This window comes from Phyllostomus discolor, chromosome 8 (genome assembly GCF_004126475.2).
Source record: "Phyllostomus discolor isolate MPI-MPIP mPhyDis1 chromosome 8, mPhyDis1.pri.v3, whole genome shotgun sequence".
NCBI lineage: Eukaryota > Metazoa > Chordata > Mammalia > Chiroptera > Phyllostomidae > Phyllostomus > Phyllostomus discolor.
In genome coordinates, this window is record NC_040910.2 from 47,184,369 (window position 1) to 47,204,541 (window position 20,173).

General features: G+C 44.4%; 2 protein-coding genes and 1 pseudogene across 2 annotated transcripts; all 3 read left to right on the forward strand.

Annotated features, from left to right (window-relative positions):
- The first annotated feature begins 802 nt into the window (after positions 1–802).
- Positions 803–2,042, forward strand: LOC114503720 (olfactory receptor 1361-like). The gene has a single exon (XM_028521355.2). The coding sequence runs from the start codon at positions 1,002–1,004 to the stop codon at positions 1,935–1,937; it is 936 nt and encodes a 311-aa protein (XP_028377156.1). The 5' UTR covers positions 803–1,001; the 3' UTR covers positions 1,938–2,042.
- Positions 2,043–6,543: 4,501 nt separating this feature from the next.
- LOC114503721 lies at positions 6,544–9,899 on the forward strand (annotated as a pseudogene).
- Positions 9,900–11,837: 1,938 nt separating this feature from the next.
- On the forward strand, positions 11,838–18,215 carry LOC114504063 (olfactory receptor 10H1). The gene is made up of 2 exons (XM_028521712.2): positions 11,838–11,982; positions 17,095–18,215. The coding sequence occupies exon 2, from the start codon at positions 17,106–17,108 to the stop codon at positions 18,051–18,053; it is 948 nt and encodes a 315-aa protein (XP_028377513.1). The 5' UTR covers positions 11,838–11,982; positions 17,095–17,105; the 3' UTR covers positions 18,054–18,215.
- Positions 18,216–20,173: the final 1,958 nt, after the last annotated feature.

Below are 20,173 nucleotides of genomic sequence, written 5' to 3' on the forward strand. Positions count from 1 at the left end.
CTTTCAAGTGGAGATCTGTACTTTTTGACTCCCTTTATCTACTTTGCCCACTGCCCCCAATACCCTGCCTCTGGTGATCACCCATCTATTCCAAGAGATCTTAACTCTCGGAAAAATGCATAAGGTTCATCATTTTACATATTAACCCATCTCATCTTCACAACAACTCTATGGGGCAGATACTATTATTATCCTAATTTTACAGATGGGAAAACCAAGGCACAGAGAGGTTGAGTAACTTGCTTAATGTTACACAGCTAGTAAGTTGCAGAGCTGGGATTTAAACCTAGGCTGTCTGGCTTTGTAGTTGATGCCCTTGTACCACTATTATTTATTTATTTATTTTTTTAATCCTGGAAATCTTGATGTTATTTATTACGTGTTTATTTCTCTTTCCCCATCTTTATTGAGATATAATTGACTATTTAATATTAGATACAATTATCCCTGACAAATGTGGCTCAGTTGGTTGAGTGCTATCCTGCAAGGTCACTGGTTCAATTCCTGGCCAGGGCACATGCCTGGGTTGTGAGTTTGGTCCCAGGTCATGGAGTATACAAGAGACACCTGATCAATGTTTTTCTCCCTCTCTTTCTCCCACTCTTTTCCTCTCTCTAAAAATAAATAAATAAAAAATTATATATGACTAGGTGCAAACCTTGATGTGTTGATACACTGTAAAAGCAATGCCATAGTCAACTAATTTACGTCACTATTTTGATAGCATCACTGAGAGCTCCATTAATAAAAATAATTGTCCATATAACATGTCAGGAAGGAATATAAGCCCCTTAGACGTGTTTTTCTCACTTAATCTTTATAACAATCCTAACAGATAAGAATTATTAATCCCATGTAACAAATGAGGAAACTGCAGCTCAGAGAAGTTGAGATAAACCTGCAAAGAGGAACAGGAAGGACAGCAATGAGGTAACTCGTTTCCTCCCCAAGAGTCCACCCACTGTTGATGCCCTTGCTTCTGGTTTTAGAACTGCCGGGACATGGACAATCAGACCCAAGTCTCCGAATTCATCCTCCTTGGCCTTTCCCAGCAGCCCCTGCAGCAGCAGGCGCTCTTCGGGCTGTCCTGCAGCCTGTATCTGATTGGGTGCCTGGGGAACCTGCTCACCATCCTGACCATTGTCTCGGACCCTTACCTCCACAGCCCCATGTACTTCTTCCTCAGCAACTTGTCTCTTCTTGACATTTGCTTTACCTCCACCACCATCCCCAAGATGCTGCTGAACCACCTCTGTGGGAACACCACCATCTCCTTCGCCGCTTGCCTGGTCCAGATGTATTTCTTCATCGCCTTTGGGGGCGCAGACAGCTTCCTTCTCTCAGCCATGGCTTACGACCGCTACCTGGCCATTTGCTGCCCTCTGCACTACATGACAATCATGAGTGTCCTTCGGTGTGCCTTGCTGGTGGCGGTACCCTGGGTCTTGGTCAACCTCATTTCCATGGTCCACACTATTCTGATGACCCGCTTGTCCTTTTGCACCAATAGGATCCCACACTTCTTCTGCGACCTCAACACCTTAATCAAGCTCTCTTGCTCTGATACGCAAGTCAACGAGATGCTGGTGTTGGTGCTCGGGGGCTCAGCGGTTCTGGTCCCTTTTGTGTGCATCGTGGCCTCTTACACGCCTATTGCTGTGGCTGTGTGGAAGGTGCCCTCCACCCGGGGGAAGTGGAAAGCGTTCTCCACCTGTGGCTCTCACCTTTCTGTCGTCTTTCTCTTCTATGGGACTGTCATTGGGGTCTACTTCAACCCCACATCCACACACACCACTCAGACAGACATGGCAGCCTCCATAATATACACCATGGTGACCCCCATGCTGAACCCCTTCATCTACAGCCTGCGGAGCCGAGAGCTGAAGAGGGCCCTCAGGAAACTGCTCAGCAAGAACCACTTTGCTAAGTCTGTTTGAAGACTCTTCTTATACCCAACTGCTTTTGAAATAAACTAATGCTTCCCAATGTTAGGGCTCACGGTGGCTTTTCTGTCTTATTTTTCTTTTTTAAAGGTAGAAACAAAATTACTATTCATGTATTTTTAATATATTTTGAATACATTTCACATATAACATTGTGTGAATTTAAGGTATACAATGTGTTAATTTGATACACTTATGTATTGTAAGATGATCGTTGTAGTGATTTAGTACTTGTCACACTATGTACTTCTCTTTTCTCTTTAGTGGTTGAAATAATGAAGTGTTATCCTCTTAGTAAGGTTGATGGTTGTAGTACAGTATTCATTGTACTGTGTGTTAGATCTCTGTGGTTTATTTACTACTCACTGCAAGTCTGTATCCTTAAATGACATTGGCCTTGTCCTCCCAACCCCCTTCCCCTGGTAACCCATTCTCTGTCTTGCCATCAGTTTGATTTTTTTAGAGTACACATATAAGTGGTATCATATACTACTTGTCTTCCTCTGACTTATCTCACTTAGCATAATGTGCTCAAGGTCCACCCATGTTATTGCAAATGTCAGGATATCCTCCTTTCTCATGGCTACATAATATTCCATTTAAATATACAAGTATATATCACTTCCTTTTTTATCCGTTAATTCATTGATGTGCATTTAGGTTTTTTCCATATCTTGACTATTGTGAGTAATGTTACAATAAACATAGGAGTGCATATAGCTCTTCAAAATTCTGTTTTCATTTCCTTTGGGTATATATTCAGAAGTGAAATTGCTGGGTTGTGTGAGGAAATTCCATATTGTTTCCATAGCAGTTACACTGATTTACATTCCATCAATGGTATATAAGGATTCTCTCTTTACCACATCTTGGGAAACACCTGTTTTCTTTTATGTTCTTGATGACGGTAATTGTAAAGGTGTGAGGTGATATCTCACTGTGGTTTTGACTTGCATTTCCCTGATGATCAGGGATGTTGAGCATCGTTTCATGTGCCTGTTGGCCATTTTAATGTCTTTTTTTTGGAAAATTTCCTATCTAATTTTGCTAATTTTTAATCATATTCTTTAGGTTTTTTAATTATTAAGTTATATAAGTTCTTTATATATTTTAGATAGTAACCCCTTATCCAATATATAGTTTGCAAAAATTTTCTCCCATTCTGTAGATTGTCTTTTCATTGTTGTTTCTTTGGCTGTGCAGAAGGCTTTGAATTTGATATAGTTCCCTTTGTTGATTTTGGGTTTTGTTGTTTGTGGATTTGGTGTCATGTCCACAAAATTTTTCCCCAGACCAATATCAAGAAGCCTCTTCCCTTCATTTTCTTCTAGGAGTTTTATGGTAGCTGGTTTTATATATAAGTCTTTGATCCATTTTGAGTTAATTTCGGTGAGTGGTGTGAGATGGGGGTCCAGCTTCATTGTTCTGTGTGTGTTTATCCAGTATTTCCAGCACCATTTGTTGAAGAGACTGTCCTTTTCCCCAACGGGTATTTTTGGATCCCTTGTTGAACATTAGTTGAAATGTAAAGCTTTTCAGGGTAGCTTTGCTTGGCCCATAGACACATTAAATAGCTCACAAAAGGTATTCCTTTCTTAGTTCCTTCTGTCCTTCTGATCACACTCTGAGAACATTTTGGTTCAGTGCTACTATTACTTGAACACTTTTCACATAGCATCCCTTTAGAAAATGAGGAAGGTCTTAGGCTCACAGGTTTCAGCAGGCAAGAATTTAAAGAACCTTCTCTCATTTTCTTGCTGTTCTTTTTACTTTTCTGTAACAGTTGGGATTCGGGTGAGAAAATGGAAAACGTGCTCTGGCTGGCACACCTACTAAGCAGTGTTGGTTTCCTATGTACATCAGTGACCTATTCATTTATAATGAAGAACTTTATGGGTTTAAGGACTTCAGGTGAAAGAAGGTTACTGAGCAAATGCTGGCATTGTGGTACTCAGACATAGCCTGAGGAATGGGGATACTGGATTAAAAAGATTGTCCATGCCGAGTCAAGAGCAAAAAGACTGGAATTTCAGGATGGTTTGGGGGCACTGGTTTTTAATTCTGACAGACTTGGGTTCTAATTCTCCTTTTGCCTGTGAATAGACTATCTCTTACCTATTTTCACTTTCTCTTTGAGTGGGAATTCTTCACAAAATGGGGCTATTTAACCTTTTCTTCTCCCCTCTTGTTTTATCAGCTAAGCTCACATCTCAGTGATACTGTTTTCTCAGTTGTTAGATGAAGTTAGTAATGGTACCAAGCTCCCTGGGGACTGTGGGAATTACATCAAATACAATGTAAATTAATTATCATACATACATAGGAAGCTCAGTACACAGGAAGCATGAGATAAATCAGACTTCTGTGGCTTGAAAAAGATAGACACCACAAGTTCAAGAAACTAAAAATCTATTTTAAATGAAATATGCTTGATTGTCCTTAACAGTGTTTTATTTTCAAACAAGAATTACAAAGTTATTTGTTGGACTTATTTTTAAATGATTCCAACTCTTGGTTAAAAAAAAAGCTGTGTCATATTTACACAATGGAATACTACACTGCCATAAAAAGGAAAACAACTTTTGGGACAGCATGGGTGGACTTGAAGAATATTATGCTAAGAAAAATAAGCCAGTCATAGAAAGATAAATACCATATGAACTCACTTATCTGTGGAATCTAATAAACAAAATAAAATGACAAACTAAGTTGAAACAGAGACATGGCCACATGGAACAGACTGACAGCTGTCAGAGGGGTGGGAGGGAGGGGCACTGGATGAAATAATGTGAAAGGATTAGCCAGAGAACACATATATGCATAACTCATAGACTCATACAACAGTGTGATTATGGCCAGAGGGCAGTGGAGGTGGAGGATGGGTGGAGGTGGGCAAAGAGGAGGAAAATGGGAATATTTGTATTAGTGTCAACAATAAAAATAAATGGAAAATGTTTTAAACTATGTTTTTAAAAATTAAGCCATAATGCACTGGAAGAAAGCCCGAGAATTTGAGGTTTTGTCAATTCATGAGAAGCAGCAGGATTTGGGGCAGAAGAAAACATCAGTTTTGAAAAAAACAGTCTTACGGTGCTTCTAAGAATGAATGCTCACCTTTGTGTCTAGCTGACATATAATGTTTATTTTTAAAGAGAGGGCTTAGAGAAAAAAAATAATAAAGAAAGCCCAAAATCATTGAATGTAATTATTGCTACAGGAAACTATCTATTTTTGGTTTTGAGGTAATCCTTTCAACAAGTTCAACTTCATCTGCTGGTGTTTTGTTTTCATGTTCTTACTGGACTTTGGAAAACAAACAGTTTGCCAGAGGTGAACTTTGGTGATGAAATTCTGCCCCACTTATCTTCTAGATCATTCTAGGATAATGATTTTCCTTCTCTCTATTCCCAAGTCTCTCTTACGTCCATGTATAAATAAATAAATTGTATAAAAGGTGACATTTAAATCAGTGGCCTGTTTATTAAATCATGTTGGAACAATTAATTAGATGGTAAAAAAAAGTTTTACCACTACATACCTATTAGAATGGCTACAATCCAGAACACCGACAACACCAAATGCTGATGAGGATGTGGAGCAAAAGAAACTTTGATTCATTGCTGGTGGGAATGCAAGATGGTACAGCCACCTTGGAAGGCAGTTTGGTGGTGTCTTACAAAACTAAACATGCTGTTACTATACAATCCAGCAATCATGCTCCTTGGTATTTACCCAAAGTAGTTAAAACCTTAGGTCCACACAAAAACCTGCATATGGATGTTTATAGCAGCTTTATTCATAATTACCAAAATTCAGAGTAAACTGGATGGCCTTCAACAGATGAATGGGTAAATGAAGTGTAGTACGTCTACACAGTGGAATATTATTCAGTGCTAAAAAGAAATGAGCTGTCAAGCCATAAAAAGACATGGAAGAAATTTAAATGCATATCACTAAGTGACAGAAGCCCATCTGAAAAGTCTGTCTACTGTATGATTTCAACTATATGGCATTCTAGAAAAGGCAAACTATGGAGACAATAAAAAGATCAGTGGTTGCCAGGGGTTAGAGGAGAGGGAGGAATGAACAGGTGGAGCACAGGGGATTTTTAGGGCAGTGAAAATACTGAGTGAAACTATTATGATAGATACATTTCATTATATATTTGTTAAAACCCTTAGTAGGCACAACACCAAAAGCAGATCCTAATGTGAACTGTGAACTTTGGGTGGTGAGATGTGCCAATACAGGTTCATCGGTGGTAACAAACCTACCACCTAGGGGTGGGGGGAGATGTCGACGATGGGAGAGGCTGTGCCCACAGTGGGAGTTCGGTACACAGAAATCTCTGTGCTTTTCTCTCAACTTTGCTGTGAACCTAAAACTTCTCTAAAAAGTCTTGAAAAAAGTTAAAACCCAACTTGAAATGTTTGCATAATATTTTTTCGGTAGGTGAAAGTTAGGTGAAAGTTTAAGAGCTTGGTAAACTTTTTAAAAAATAAATGGCCAGATGGTAAATATTTTCGATGTTGTAGGCCACATGTCTCTGTCCCAACTACTCAGCTCCGTCAAAAGCCAAATCCGTGTCAAATGCGGATGGATGGGTATGGCTGTGTTCCAATAAAACTTTATAAAAACAGGCAGCATATCCACATGCTGTACTTTTTCACCCCTCAACCTATACTATAAAAAACATTAGAAGAAACCAAGGAGAATGTTTCTGACAGGAACTGTATTAAGGCATAAGAAACACAAGGCAAAGGGAAAAGACTGATAGACAAAATTAGTATTTAGAATCTCTTTTTTTAAATTCACACCCAAGGAAGCCAGAAGTACCCCCAACTCCATTTTGCAATGAGGTTTCCTGCCCTGGCTGGTGTAGCTCAGTGGACTGAGTGCCGACCTGCAAACCAAAGTGTCGCCGGTTCGATTCCAAGTCAGGGCACATGCCTGGGTTTCAGGCCCCCAGTGGGGGGCGTGCGAGAGGCAATCACACACTGATAATTCTCTCTCTCTGTCTCTCTATCACCTTCCTTTCCCCTCTCTAAAAAGAAATAAATAAAATCTTAAAAAAGAAACACCAGTATTTGGGATTCTCTCCCCCTTTAAAAAAAAAGATCCTCACCCTAGGATATGTGTATTGATTTGAGAAAGAGAGAGAAACACTGATGTGAAAGAGAATTGGTTGCCTCCACTGGGGATCAAACTTGCAACCTTGTGGTACACGGGACAATGTTCCACCCAACTGAGCTACGTGGCCAGGGCTAGAATCTCTTTTAAAATCTTTATTTTTCTTTTGAAATCTTTTTTTAGAAAAATGCCTACAAATAAATAAGAACAAGACAATATAATGAAAAATGAGGAAAGGCTTTGAATAGACATATCAAATAGAGAAAACACATGTGGCTTACAAACAATGGAGATTTAAAATCCCACTAGTAAGTAGGGAAACACAAATTAAAGTGACAACAGAAGCCCACTTGGCAACCATATCCCCAAAATTAAGTTTCAGAGGCAGCTTCTGGCTCCTTGAATTTCTGTCTGGTTTGCCTCCTCACTTCCACTCAGCCTCCACTGTGTGCACAAGGGTGGCCCAGAAGACTTACAGGGTGCCCACCTCTGGCCCTCAGGCCTTTAGGAGCTGCTTGTATTCAAGTGGGCCCAGCATCAGCTCCTCAGCCTTCTCCAGGTGGGCAGCAGCTACTGGGTTGGCCTGGGCGCCAACATGAATTTGGCCTCAAGTTCCAGCAGAGCTGGCAGTATGGGGACCCTCAAAGCCATCCAAGTAAACCAGAGCTTGCTGAGCCTCCTGAAGCTGGAGGTGGACCCCAACATCCAGGCTATGCACAACCAGGAGAAGGAGCCGATCAAGAGCCTCAACAACAAGCTTACTTCCTTCATCGATAGGAAGGTGCAGAGCCTGGAGCAGTGGAATAAGATTCTGGAGACCAAGCAGACTCCCCTGCAGCAGCAGAAGATGATTCGCAGTAACATGGACAATATGTTCGAGAGCAACATCAACAACCTTCGTTGGCAGCTGGAAACACTGGCCCAGGAGGAACTGAGACTAGAGGCAGAGTTTGGCCACATGCAGGGGCTGGTGGAGGACTTGAAGAATAAGTACAAGGATTGAGCTCAACAAGTGCACAGAGATGGAGAATGAAGTTGTCCTCATCAGGAAGGATGTGGATGAAGCTTACATGAACAAGGTAGAGCTGGGGTCCTGTCTGGGAGGGCTGACCAACGAGATCAACTTCTACAGGCCGCTGTATGACGAGGAGACTAGTAAGCTGTAGGCCCAGATCTCCCACACGTCCATGGTGCTGTCCATGGACAACAGCTGCTCCCTGGGCTTGGACAGCATCATTGCCGAGGTCAAGGCCCAGTATGAGGAGACAGCCAACCGCAGCCAGCTGAGGCTGAAACCAGGCACCAGATCAAGTACGAGGAACTGCAGACATTGGCTGGGAAGCATGGCGATGACCTGCATCACACAAAGGTGGAAGTAGATGAACCAGAACATCAGCCAAATCCAGGCTGAGGTTGAGGGCTTCAAAGGCCAGAGGGCTTCCCTGAAGGCTGCTATCACTAATGCTGAGCAGCATGGCGAGCTGGCTGTCCAGGATGCTCAGGTCAAGGTGGTTGAGCTGGCAGCTGCTTTAAGGGCCGCCAAGCAGGACATGGCCCGGCAGCTGCACGAGTACCAGGAGTTCCTGAATGCCAAAATGGCCCTGAATCACCACCTACCACAAGCTGCTGGAGGGAAAGGAGAACTGCCTGGACTCCTGGGTGCAGAACATGAGTACCCACACCAAGACCACCAGTGGCTACCCAGGTGGGCTAAGCCAGGCTTACGAGAATCTCAGCTATGGCCTGGGCTTCCAGGCCAGCTTGGGCTCTGGGATGGGCCCTGGCTCCTTCAGCTGCAGCAGCGCCAGCTCCTCCAAGACAGTGGTTGTTAAGAAGATTGAGACTGGCGATGGGAAGCTGGTGTCTGAGTCATTGATGTCCTGCCCAAGTGAAGGACCACTGTGGTCCCTCCTGTCCTCCAAGCTGGCGGGAAAGGAGATGTGCAGGGATGCGTGGGCACCAGAGACCTGCCTGAGGCTCAGACCCAGCCCTCAGCTCACCTGGGGTGGGGTAGCTTACTGCCTGGGGGATGACCTCTTACCCAGGCCCCCAACTAAAAGCCAAATCAAGTGGGTTTTTTTTTCTAAAAATAAAGTCTCAGCTGGCTCTGCCAAAAAAATTAAGTTTCACACTATTAAGCATTAGTGAGGGTATGGGAAATATATCCTCTGACAACAGGTGCTAGGAGTGTGAATCAGCACAGCCACTTAGGAGCTTTGTTTGGCAATGCTTCTTAAATTTAAGAATCACATTTTCTATGACCTGATCATCTCATTACTCAATATTTATTTGAATCTGATAGTGTCTTATATAATAGAAGACATACAAGGATAGTTATTGCATTACACCTAATAATGGTGAAAAAATTGGAAGCAACCAAGGTGTCTATCAGTTAAATATACACTGCATATATTCATGAAACTGAATATTAAACTGATTCTATAAAAGTGAGATGGTTCTGTAGCAGTGGTTCTCCCCTAGGGGTGATTTTGCCCCACAAGGGGACATTTGGCCATGTCTAGATGAAACCTAACAAAACAGAGGTCCGGCTGCCTGCCACAACAAAAGCCAAACTCATGAGGCTGGTGCAGAAGGAAAGAGGTTTTATTCAGGTGCCACACAGCCTGGGAGAGAGGTGGACTTCTGTCTCAAAGACCATCTCATCTTCCTGCTCAAGCCTGCAGTTCTTATAGGGCTAGGGAGGGGAGGGTTTTTTTCTATATGATTATCTTCCCAGCTTTGGGTGCATTCAGGTCTCTAATCATTCATCTTTCTAGCTTTTGGTGCCACTCAGGTAAGAACCTCTCCCCACTGTACTTTGACTGACTGTTTATGGTGACATGGAGACATTTTTGTCATGGCTGGGGTGGGGAGGCTGCTGTCATCTAGTGGGTGGAGGCTAAGGATGCTGTTAAATGTCCTGCAGTGCACAGAATGACACCCACCACAAGGATGATCCAGTCCCAAGGTCAACAGTGCTCAGGCTGAGAAAGCACAGTCTATATAAAACCAACATGGATATCATTCCAAGATGTTGAGTGAAAAAGCCAAGTTATAGAGACAATCATATTTGTGTTAAAACACACAGTATGGGAAACAGTTAGGTAAGTCATCAAAAAATTAGGGTGAAATTACAATAGCTAAGTGTTGGAAACAGCCCAAGTGCCCATCAGTAGATGAGTGGGTTAAAAACTGTGGTACATTCGCACAATGGAATCCTATGCAGCAGAAGGAAAGAAGTTCTACCTTTTGCGAAAGCATAAATGGAACTGGAGGTTATTGCACTCAGTGAAGTAAGCCAGTTGGTGAAAAACAAATACCATAGGACCTCGCTTATTGTTGGAGTCTAATGAACAAAATAAACTAATGAGAAAAATAGAACCAGAGACGTGGAAACATGGAACAGACTGACAGCTGTAGGAGGGAAGGAGGGGGGGAATGGTGGAAGAAAGGTGGTGAGACTAGTCCAAGAACATGTACGATGACCCGTGGACACGGGCAATGGAGAGAGGATGGACTGTGAGCAGGAGGGGTGGGCTGGGTGGAGGGGGGCCAAAGGGAGAAACTGGGATAATTATAATAGAATAAATAATAAGAAATAAAAAATAAAATAATTTTTGAAAGCTCTGATAAACCAAAAAAAGTTAAACATAGCATTACCATATGACCCAGCAATTTTACTCCCTGGTATGTACCCCAAAGAACTGAAAAGAACTCAAACAAACCCTTGCACACAAATATTCACAGTAGCATGATTTACAATAACCAAAAGGCGGGAGCAGCCTGCAGTGAATGGACACACACAATGTGGTCCGTCCGCAATGGGGACTGTCACTGGACCACAGAGAGAAGTGAAGCACCGACACAGGCTACGTCAGGGGTGAACCTCAAAAACGTGGTACGGAGTGAGAGAAGCCTGACCCCAATGGCCACGTGCACGATTCTGTTCCTACAAAATCTCCAGAACCATAGGATGAAAAGCAGATCAGGGATTGCCAGGGGCTGGGGGTGGGAATGGAAAGTGACTGCCAATGGGAGCAGGGTCTCCTTTTGAGGGATGAGAGTGTCCTGGACTAGATAGAAGTGATGTTGCACAATGCCAAGAATGTGCTAAATGCCACTGATTAATTCACTTTAAAGTGGGTAGTTTTATGTTATGTGAAATTTACCTCAAAAACAAAACAAAACAAAAGTACAGTAAACCCCCACCATTGTACTCTTATTTTATGGTTTGTGCTTGTTCACACTCCACATGTAGACAAGTCTGCAAGGATGCCCATCAAATTTATTATCATGATTGCATGGCTGACCATTGCATAACTTTCAGCCTTATTTGTGACATTTCAATTATTTAAGAAGAAACAAATATTTGTGTGTCATTTGATTTTTTAAAGCTTTAAAAAGACATTTTATTAGGCAGAAGACATGGATCGGGAAGGATGAAGGCAGAGGGCCATGTCAGGCAGCCTCCTCGGCCCCAGTGGGTGACAACAGGGCTGCTCTCCTGCCGAAGTCAGCATCCAGGGCCCCAGGCCCCAGATTTGCACAGCATTAGGCTCTGCTCCAGCCCCTGAGAAGCTCAGTTAATTGACTCACCCCTGGCAGACAGAGAGGGCAGGGAGGGGAGGACACAGTGTCCCCAAGGTTGTCCTCTCCCTTGCGGGATCCCCAGGAGTCCCAGCATCCCAGTAACAGAGGCAGAGGCAGTAGGACCACAGTGGCAGAAGGCAGAGGGCAGGGAGCAGAGGTGACATAAATAATGAAGGTGAGGCTCAAACAAACCCCCCTGCCCGGCTGGCATGCTCAAGGCAGCAGGCCCTTTACCTTGCAGCCTAACCTTCACCTACACAGGGAAATGCCAAGCTAGGCCTTCCACTGTGGTGAGGCAGGAGCAGGTGCAGGGCTCCAGGTAAGTCACCTTTCCTGCCTTTCACCAGACCATGAAACACCTGGAAAACCAGCATCTACCCTGGACTCAGAGAAGTCCCCTGTTTATACAACTCCTGGTGCAATTTGGGTCTATGGGATGGGGGCAGCAGACAGGGCCCCACTTCCTAGATTCAAGGCCATGTGATGATTATTATCTTATAGGGAGGGTTCAGTGGGCAGGTGAGAAAGCTCAGGTACATAGAGAACTGCTGCCATTCAAAGTTAGCCAGCACACCTGTTTGACTTTTCATCTCTCCCGTCCCTGTCCTGGCCAGAAACCAGTGCTAAAAGAATTGGGGGCAGGCAGAGCAAAGAGAGAGACAAGAGGGTGCAGGACTGAAGGCTTCAGCCACCTCCCAGGAGTGTGCAGCATGGGGGTGTGGGGGGGTAGGTAAGGTAATAGTAAGGATCTGAGGATGAAAAGAGGGAGAGAAAGTGGAGGGAGGAGGTGGCTGATACTCGAAGGAGAATGCGGAGGGAGACTAAATGGCACATTAAGAAGAGACAGCCAGGATGGGGCAGACAGGTAAGGCAAGATGGGATCTGAGAGACCAGACAGATCTAGCCAGCCCGTGTTTCTCATTTGGCAATGTGTGAGGGTACTTTTGATGACCACAACTGAGAGATGCTACTGGCATCCAGGGGTGCCAGGGATGCTGTTCAACACCCCACAAGGTACAGGACAGCCCCCGCCATAAAAAATGATCCAGCCCCCAAATGTCCCTGATGCTGAAGTTGGGACACTGGCCTAGGGGTATACGTGGGCAGGACTGGCCCATGAATGTGCACCCTCTCACTCCTCTCGGTTTGCTGATAGAGGAACCCACTAAGTGCTCTGGTGGATCAACGCCAGGAGGCTTTCAGTGGTCCTCTCCAACGTCCTGGACCCACACCTACCATAGTTCTATGGCTTTTTTTTTTTCACTTAAGAGTGAATAGACTTTGCATTCTAGAACAGCTTTAGGTTTACAGAAAGTGGAGCCAGTAGCAGAGTGCTCCTGCACACCATCCCTCTCCCTGCAGTTTCCCATTATGAACATCCTGCATTACTGAGGTGCTGTGCTACCATGGCTGAGCCCATATGGATACATTATTAACTAAAGCTCAAAGTTCACTTTTGGGTTCACTCTCGGTGCTGTACCTCCTATGAGTTTTGACAAATGCACAATGTCATGTATCTACCACTCTAGTATCATACAGAGTAGTTTCATTGTCTTAAAAAATCCCGAGTCCTACCTATCCATCCCTTCCTCTCTCCCCCTGAGCCCTGGTAACCACTAATGTTTTCACTGTCTGAATAGTTTTGCCTTTTCCAGAGTGAATGAGCAGCCCTCTTTGCTGTACTCAGCATCCCCACCATTTGATAGGGCCGCCTCCCCAGGCCACGGCGAGCTCTTGTCTTCTCAGTCCCCACCCTTTCTTCCTTCATGGCTGTGGGTTTTTGTGATCCTAGTTGATGAGGAGGGAGTGTGTGAGTGGAATGGCATAGTGAAATCAACATCTTTCCAGTCCTGGAAGTGGCCTCCGACATTAACAACCACCAGTAAGTGGTGAGTACAACAGAGGTTAGGAAAGGACAGGCTTTGGGTCAGTGACACACAGGTTCAGATCTGGAGCCGTGGTCCCTGTGCAAGTAATGTGTCTTCTGTGGGCTTCAGCCACCACACCTGTAAAACAAGGATAATAGCATGTGCTCCACAATGTTTCTTTTTTTAATTGTTTGAGTTTCTTTTCTTAAGATTTTATTTATTTTTAGAGAGGGAAGGGAGGGAAAGAGAGAGAGAGAGAGAAACATCAATGTGCGGTTGCTGGGGGTCATGGCCTGCAACCTAGGCATGTGCCCTGACTGGGAATTGAACCTGCGATGGCTGGTTCACAGCCCGCGCTCAATCCACTGAGCTACGCCAGCCAGGGCACAATGTTTCGATAAACATTCAATAAACAATAAACAATTAAGAAATGCACGAACACAGTGCTTGGACCACAGTGTTACCAAGCAAAGGCTCACAGCCTGATGCACATAGAAGCCAATACTACAGCACCGGCCTTTGAGAAAAGAAAGAGCTTTTATTTGCAAGTTTGGCTGGCAAGGAGACAGGAGGCAACACTCAAATCTGTCTCCCTGATCTGCTTTGGGGCAAGGTTTACCAAATTTCAGCACCAGATCTTCCTGGACAGCAAGATCTTCAGATCCTTCAGTTCTGAAAAGGTGGTCAGGTCACCTTCTGGTCCTTTGTTTCTGTGGGGAGATCAGGAAAGAGTTCACAAGTGTTGCTCCTAAATTTTCGTTCTGGATTTTGTGAGAAACAGGATAAGACCAGTCTGAGCTGGTTCTGTGGTTACAATAAGGCACATCCAATAACAGGTAACTACTCTCACCAAGAACCCAAAATCCAGTGCCAGAGACAGTTACATCTCAAATAGGATTCATTACAATGAGGGTTATGACAAAATTAGGGAGCAAGGATTTTTTGGAAACCATTTATATTTAATGGAATTAAACTGTTATTACATCTGTTGTATAGATTTTTTGCCAGTCTCTTTTAATTTTTTATTGTTTATGAAACAAGGATTTTTAAACTCACTCAGGGGTCGTTGTTTCAAAAGCACCCAGGAGTGAGGGGCTAAATCTGCTTTGTGAAGAGAATGTGCAGGAGGGCTGCACAGAGGAGGTGACAAGTAAGCTGAATATTCAAAATAAACAGGAACTTGCAGGTGGAGAAGGGAAGAAACTGGGCTCTGGGCTGAGGGAGAACGCCAAAGAATTGCAACTGCACTGTTAGATCTCCAGTCAGCTTGGGAGACTTTGCCCTCCATGGGGACATTGGCAGTGTCTAGAGACATGTTTTGTTGTCATGACTGAGCAAGGGCTACTGGCATCTAGCTGGTAGAAGTCAGGGATGCTGCTGAACAGCTTACAGCACACAGGATGGCTCTCCATAATAAAGAATGATCTGGTCCCAAGTATCAAAAGTTCCGCAGCTGAGAAACCTCACACTAGACATTGGAGGGCACAGAGAATTGTGTGCATGACCCAACGGCCCTGGTCCCACCTATTCAGCCTCCTCTTTGGTTCGCAGACCCACACTCAATCCTTAGAGCTACACCAGCCTGGGCCCGTTCAGCCTCTTCTTAGAAGCTCTTGTTTCCAAGTCATTGACTTTGACTCAGCCCTGTAAGATCTCAGAGTCACAAGACTGAGTAGGGCTACTGGGGCCACAGTCCTGGAGATGTACGGGCAGGTGCTTGCCCAGAAGTAGAGAAAAGATGCAAGAGATTCCAGGAGAAGGAAGCCAAGAAATTCTGGAAACCAGCGATGTTTGAGGATCGCAGGCTGCAGTCACTGGAGTGCCTGATCCCTCCTTCCTGCCTCGTTGTCACCCTGTCAGGGCTTGTTCAAGGGCCTCAGCCCACTTACAAGAGTATTTACTAGTTTTGTCCTGATTTTAAAATTATGAAATACACATAAAATAAAATTGACCATTTCATCCATTTTATGGTATAATTCAGTGACATTAAATATTCATGATGTTGTGTGACCCCACCTATGTCTAGTTTCAGAACTTTCTTATCACCCCCAAAGGAAACCCCATACCCATTAGCAGTCTCTCTGCATTCTCCCACTCCCCCAGCCCTGGGAAACCACTGATGTACTTTAAACTGCCACATGAATGTTCATGGAAACACTATTCACAATAGTGAAAAAGCGGAAACAACCCAAATTCCATCAGCTGATGAAGAGATAAACAGAACGTGGTCCATGCACACAATGGAATGCTGTTTGACCGTGAACAGGAATGAAGCACCGACACATGCTACCTCATGGATGAAACTTAAAAACACGCTGAGTGAAAGGAGCCTGACACAAAAAGGCACGTAGCGTATCTCATGTATGTGAAATGTCTAGAACAGGCAAACCCATAGAGACAGAAGGGAGGTTAGTGATTTGCTGCTTTTTAAACTTTACATTGCCTAATAAAATAATTTAAAAATAGTTAAGTTATTCGTAAAGAAACATTGATCTCATTAAACTGAGGTTATTTAGTGAGCATAGACTATGTACTTTTGCTCACTTAGTGTACTGATTTAATTATCATAGGTAGCACCTACTGTGTGCCAGGTCACATTCCAAGAATAGCTCATTTATTTCTAACAACAGCCATCTGAGGTAGGTAAGGAGAAATGGAGATACAGAGAGGTGAAGAAATGCCCTCAAGTTTATCCAATAGGCAGAGCTGGGATTCTAACTCACATTGGCTGATTCCCCTGTCCTTTTGCCTTATGGCTATGTTGCATTGCCTCAGAATGTGCTTACCTGCTTCATGGGAGCTGGAGAAATCCAGAACCTAATTCCACGTAGGCTCCTGACTCTGATTGTTGGCATGAATAACTCCAGATGAAGAATATGATTGACTCACGTTAAGTTAGAGATGCACACTGGTCCAAGGAGTTGTAGATATGGGGTAGGGACATCTCTTGGCATCTGAAGCTATGGGAAGAGGAGTAGAAGAATAGAGCAGAAATGGCTGCTCTGAAGGCTTTTCTCTTTTTTTTTCTGAGATTTTACTTACTTATTTTTAGAGACAGGGAAGGAGAAAGAGAATGAGAGAAACATCAATGTGTGGTTGCCTCTCACACACCCCTCACTGGGGACCTGGCCTGTAACCCAGGCATATGCCCTGACTGGGAATCGAACCAGTGACTCTTTGGTTCTCAGGCCAGCACTCAATCACTGAGCCACACCAGCTAGGGCTGAAGGAGCATTTTCATTTTAGGAGAAAACCTAGAGAAAGTCAGCCATGGGTGCAAGTCTTGGCTCTGTCATTTTAACAGCTTCACCTTGAACAAATTAATTAGACTCTGTGCACCCCAATATTCTCAATGAGTATGCTTAAGATACTCAAAATGACAGTGATGAAAACAGCACCTTCCTTACTAGGTTGAGGAGAGGATTAAATCATAGGAGGCATGGAGTGAAAGCTCAGTCAATATTAGCTGTCATTTATTAGGAGAAGCCCCTTGGACAAGTCCAGGTGGAAGATGATGACCTTCTCCATCACTGCTGACCTCTCCCTGTCACATCTCCACCCAGGCACGGCCTCCATGCCGAGAACCAACCTCTCAGCAGTGTCCGAATTCATCCTTGTTGGCTTCTCCACCTTCCCCCACCTTCAGCTGATGTTCTTCCTGCTGTTCCTGCTGATGTACCTGTTCACACTGCTGGGGAACCTGCTCATCATGGCCACCATCTGGGCCGAGCGCAGCCTCCACACGCCCATGTACCTCTTCCTGTGCGCCCTCTCTGTCTCCGAGATCCTCTACACCTTCACCATCATCCCACGCATGCTGGCCGACCTGCTCTCCACCCACCACTCCATTGCCCTCCAGGCCTGTGCCAGCCAGATGTTCTTCTCCTTCACATTTGGCTTCACCCACTCCTTCCTGCTCACGGTCATGGGCTATGACCGCTACGTGGCCATCTGCCACCCCCTGCGCTACAACGTGCTCATGAGTCCCCGTGGCTGTGCCTGCCTGGTGTCCTGGTCTTGGGTAGGTGGCTTGGTTATGGGGCTGGTGGTGACAATGGCCATTTTTCACCTCACCTTCTGTGGACCCAATGAGATCCACCATTTTGCTTGTCACGTGCCACCTTTGTTGAAGTTGGCCTGTGGTGATAATGTACCAGATGTGGCCAAGGGTGTGGGCCTGGTGTGCATCACAGCCCTGCTGGGCTGCTGTCTCCTCATCCTCCTCTCCTACGCCTCCATCGTGGCTGCCATCTTGAGGATCCCCTCTGCTGAGGGCCGGCATAAGGCTTTTTCCACATGCGCGTCCCACCTCACTGTGGTGGTCGTGCACTATGGCTTCGCCTCTGTGATCTACCTCAAGTCCAAGGGTCCCCAGTCTCTGGAAGGAGACACCCTGATGGGCGTCACCTACACAGTCCTCACACCCTTCCTCAGCCCCATTATCTTCAGCCTTAGGAACAAGGAGCTGAAGAACGCTATGAAGAAGACCTTCCTCAGCAAGCTCTACCCAGAAAACATATGACAGTCTGGGAGGAATTCCTTGGAACAAGTGAGTTGGGTTACCTGATGCTACCATTAGAAATGGCACCCTGTAGCCCTGGCTGGCATAGCTCAGTGGATTGAACATGGGCCTGCAAACCAAAGGGTTGCCGGTTCGATTCCAGTCTAGGGCACATGCCCGGGTTGCAGGACTGGTCCCCAGTGGGGGGGCTCATGAGAGGCAACCACACAATGATGTTTCTCTCCCTCTCTTTCTCCCTCCATTCCACTTTCTCTAAAAATAAATAAATAAAGGCTAAAAAAAAAGAAATGGCACCCTGTAAACATTAATAATCTTTATTTGTTTGATGCTTTAAGGTTTGTAAAGACTCTTGCAGGCATTCAAGTGTACACACAAGTGTACACACAATGGTTAAGCAGCACATGTAATTAAAATGCACGAGCAATAAATTAATCAAATTAGCCAAAGTTAGGAAAAAAGGAAAAATATGTGTGTTCCTATTTAAGTTGAATAGTCAACTGGGCATCATTTGTCCTAAAGTTGAATTCAGTCTTTCTCCATAACTTTAGCAGTAAAAACATCCCATGCTAGCATGAATTGGGAGGATGTGGAAAACAATTTCGGTCAAAACTGGGGAGGTCAAAGCATCTTTCTTTGCAGAATATACTGCATGTTTCCTGTTATGCCTCAGTACATTATCTCATCATAGCCTCACAGCGGAGGATCAGGGCAGATAAACTCTCAATCGTTTCATTTGAAAGAGGGGAAACAGAGGCTCAAACAGTTGCGTGATTTATCCAAAGTCATACAACTTTGTAGGCCCAGGTTTTCAAGGTAAGTCTTCTCTGATTCCAATCCTTCATCACACCATCTTGCTACAGTGGGATTTGTTTGTCCGCTGTCCAAGGAGGACTGGTCCATTTCAAATTAAACAACTCTCCAGCATCCTAAGAGCCTTTAATCCACAAGTGATTTGAACAATAGTTAGGGTGATATAATTTCATGTTTTGCTTGATGAGCTTACGGTCAGAGGGAGAGGAGTAAATTGAGGAAATGACCAACTGGAGCCACCTATTTTGGGTTATCAGTGGGACAGGAAAAGTAGGACCTCATGAAGAGCGTTGTCATCCAGCAGGGGGTGCTACAGGGAGAAGTGCTTCTTCAATGAGCTGCCTCACCTGACCCCTTTCTCCCTGAACCTCCTTCCCCAGGAATAGCTTCCTCTCTATGGCTCTTACCCTCCAAGAATGGTCCCTATGACTCATCACCATGGCAACAACAGATGACAAAGAATGGCAAAGGAGTTCTTTGCTCTCCTTTGCTCTCTCACAAGATAAAGAAAGATGTTCTGAATTGCAGAAAGAGCTGTGTAGTAGTTAAGTGATGAAGCATAGTGGCCTTAGTTAAATCACATTCACTTCTTAGCTTCAGTTTCCCATCACCAAAATGGGTTTAATAGTGATGTCTCCACTTCTTAGGATAGTTCCAAGAATTAAATAGCATCATCTCTGTAGGGTAATTGACAATGCCTGGCACACAAGAGATACTCAATAAATGCCAGCCTTTCAAGATCTATTTAATAATTATTTGTGGCCTTCTGTATCTCAAATCCTGTGCTACTTCTGGGAGTACAGAGATGGGCTTGCTGCTATTCCCTGTCTTTGAGAAGTTTCCAGGGTGCTGGGTGGAATGATACACACAGAAATATCAGTGCTCTCACCAGGAGGCAGACCAAGTGCTAAGGGCCACTAAAGGGGGCGTGGCTGCTGTAGCTGGGGGTGCGTCAGTCAGACCTTTCCTCATTCCTATATCCAGTGGTTCCCACCAGTGTTCTCCCTTTCCCAGAGGACACTTGGAAGTTTCTGGAGACATTTTTGGTTGTTAAAACTGCAGGAGAGAGAAATGTATTAGAATATATAGTGGGTCAAGGTCAGGGCTGTTGTTCAACACCTTACAGTGCAAAGAACAGACTGTACCAGAAAAGAATGAGCCAGCCCCAAATTTCAACAGTTGAAGGATGACAATGCATCCACTCAAGAAACATTTATTGAGCACCTACTTTGTGCCAGGTACACTTTTAGAAACCATTGGGGATACAATGTTGAATTGATTAGACATGACCCCTGTGTTTGCATTTGACA

What these genes read in the sequence shown, in the direction of transcription:
- LOC114504063 (XM_028521712.2), top strand. Translation starts at nt 17,106, where the DNA reads ATGCCGAGAACCAACCTCTCAGCAGTGTCCGAATTCATCCTTGTTGGC.
- LOC114503720 (XM_028521355.2), top strand. Translation starts at nt 1,002, where the DNA reads ATGGACAATCAGACCCAAGTCTCCGAATTCATCCTCCTTGGCCTTTCC.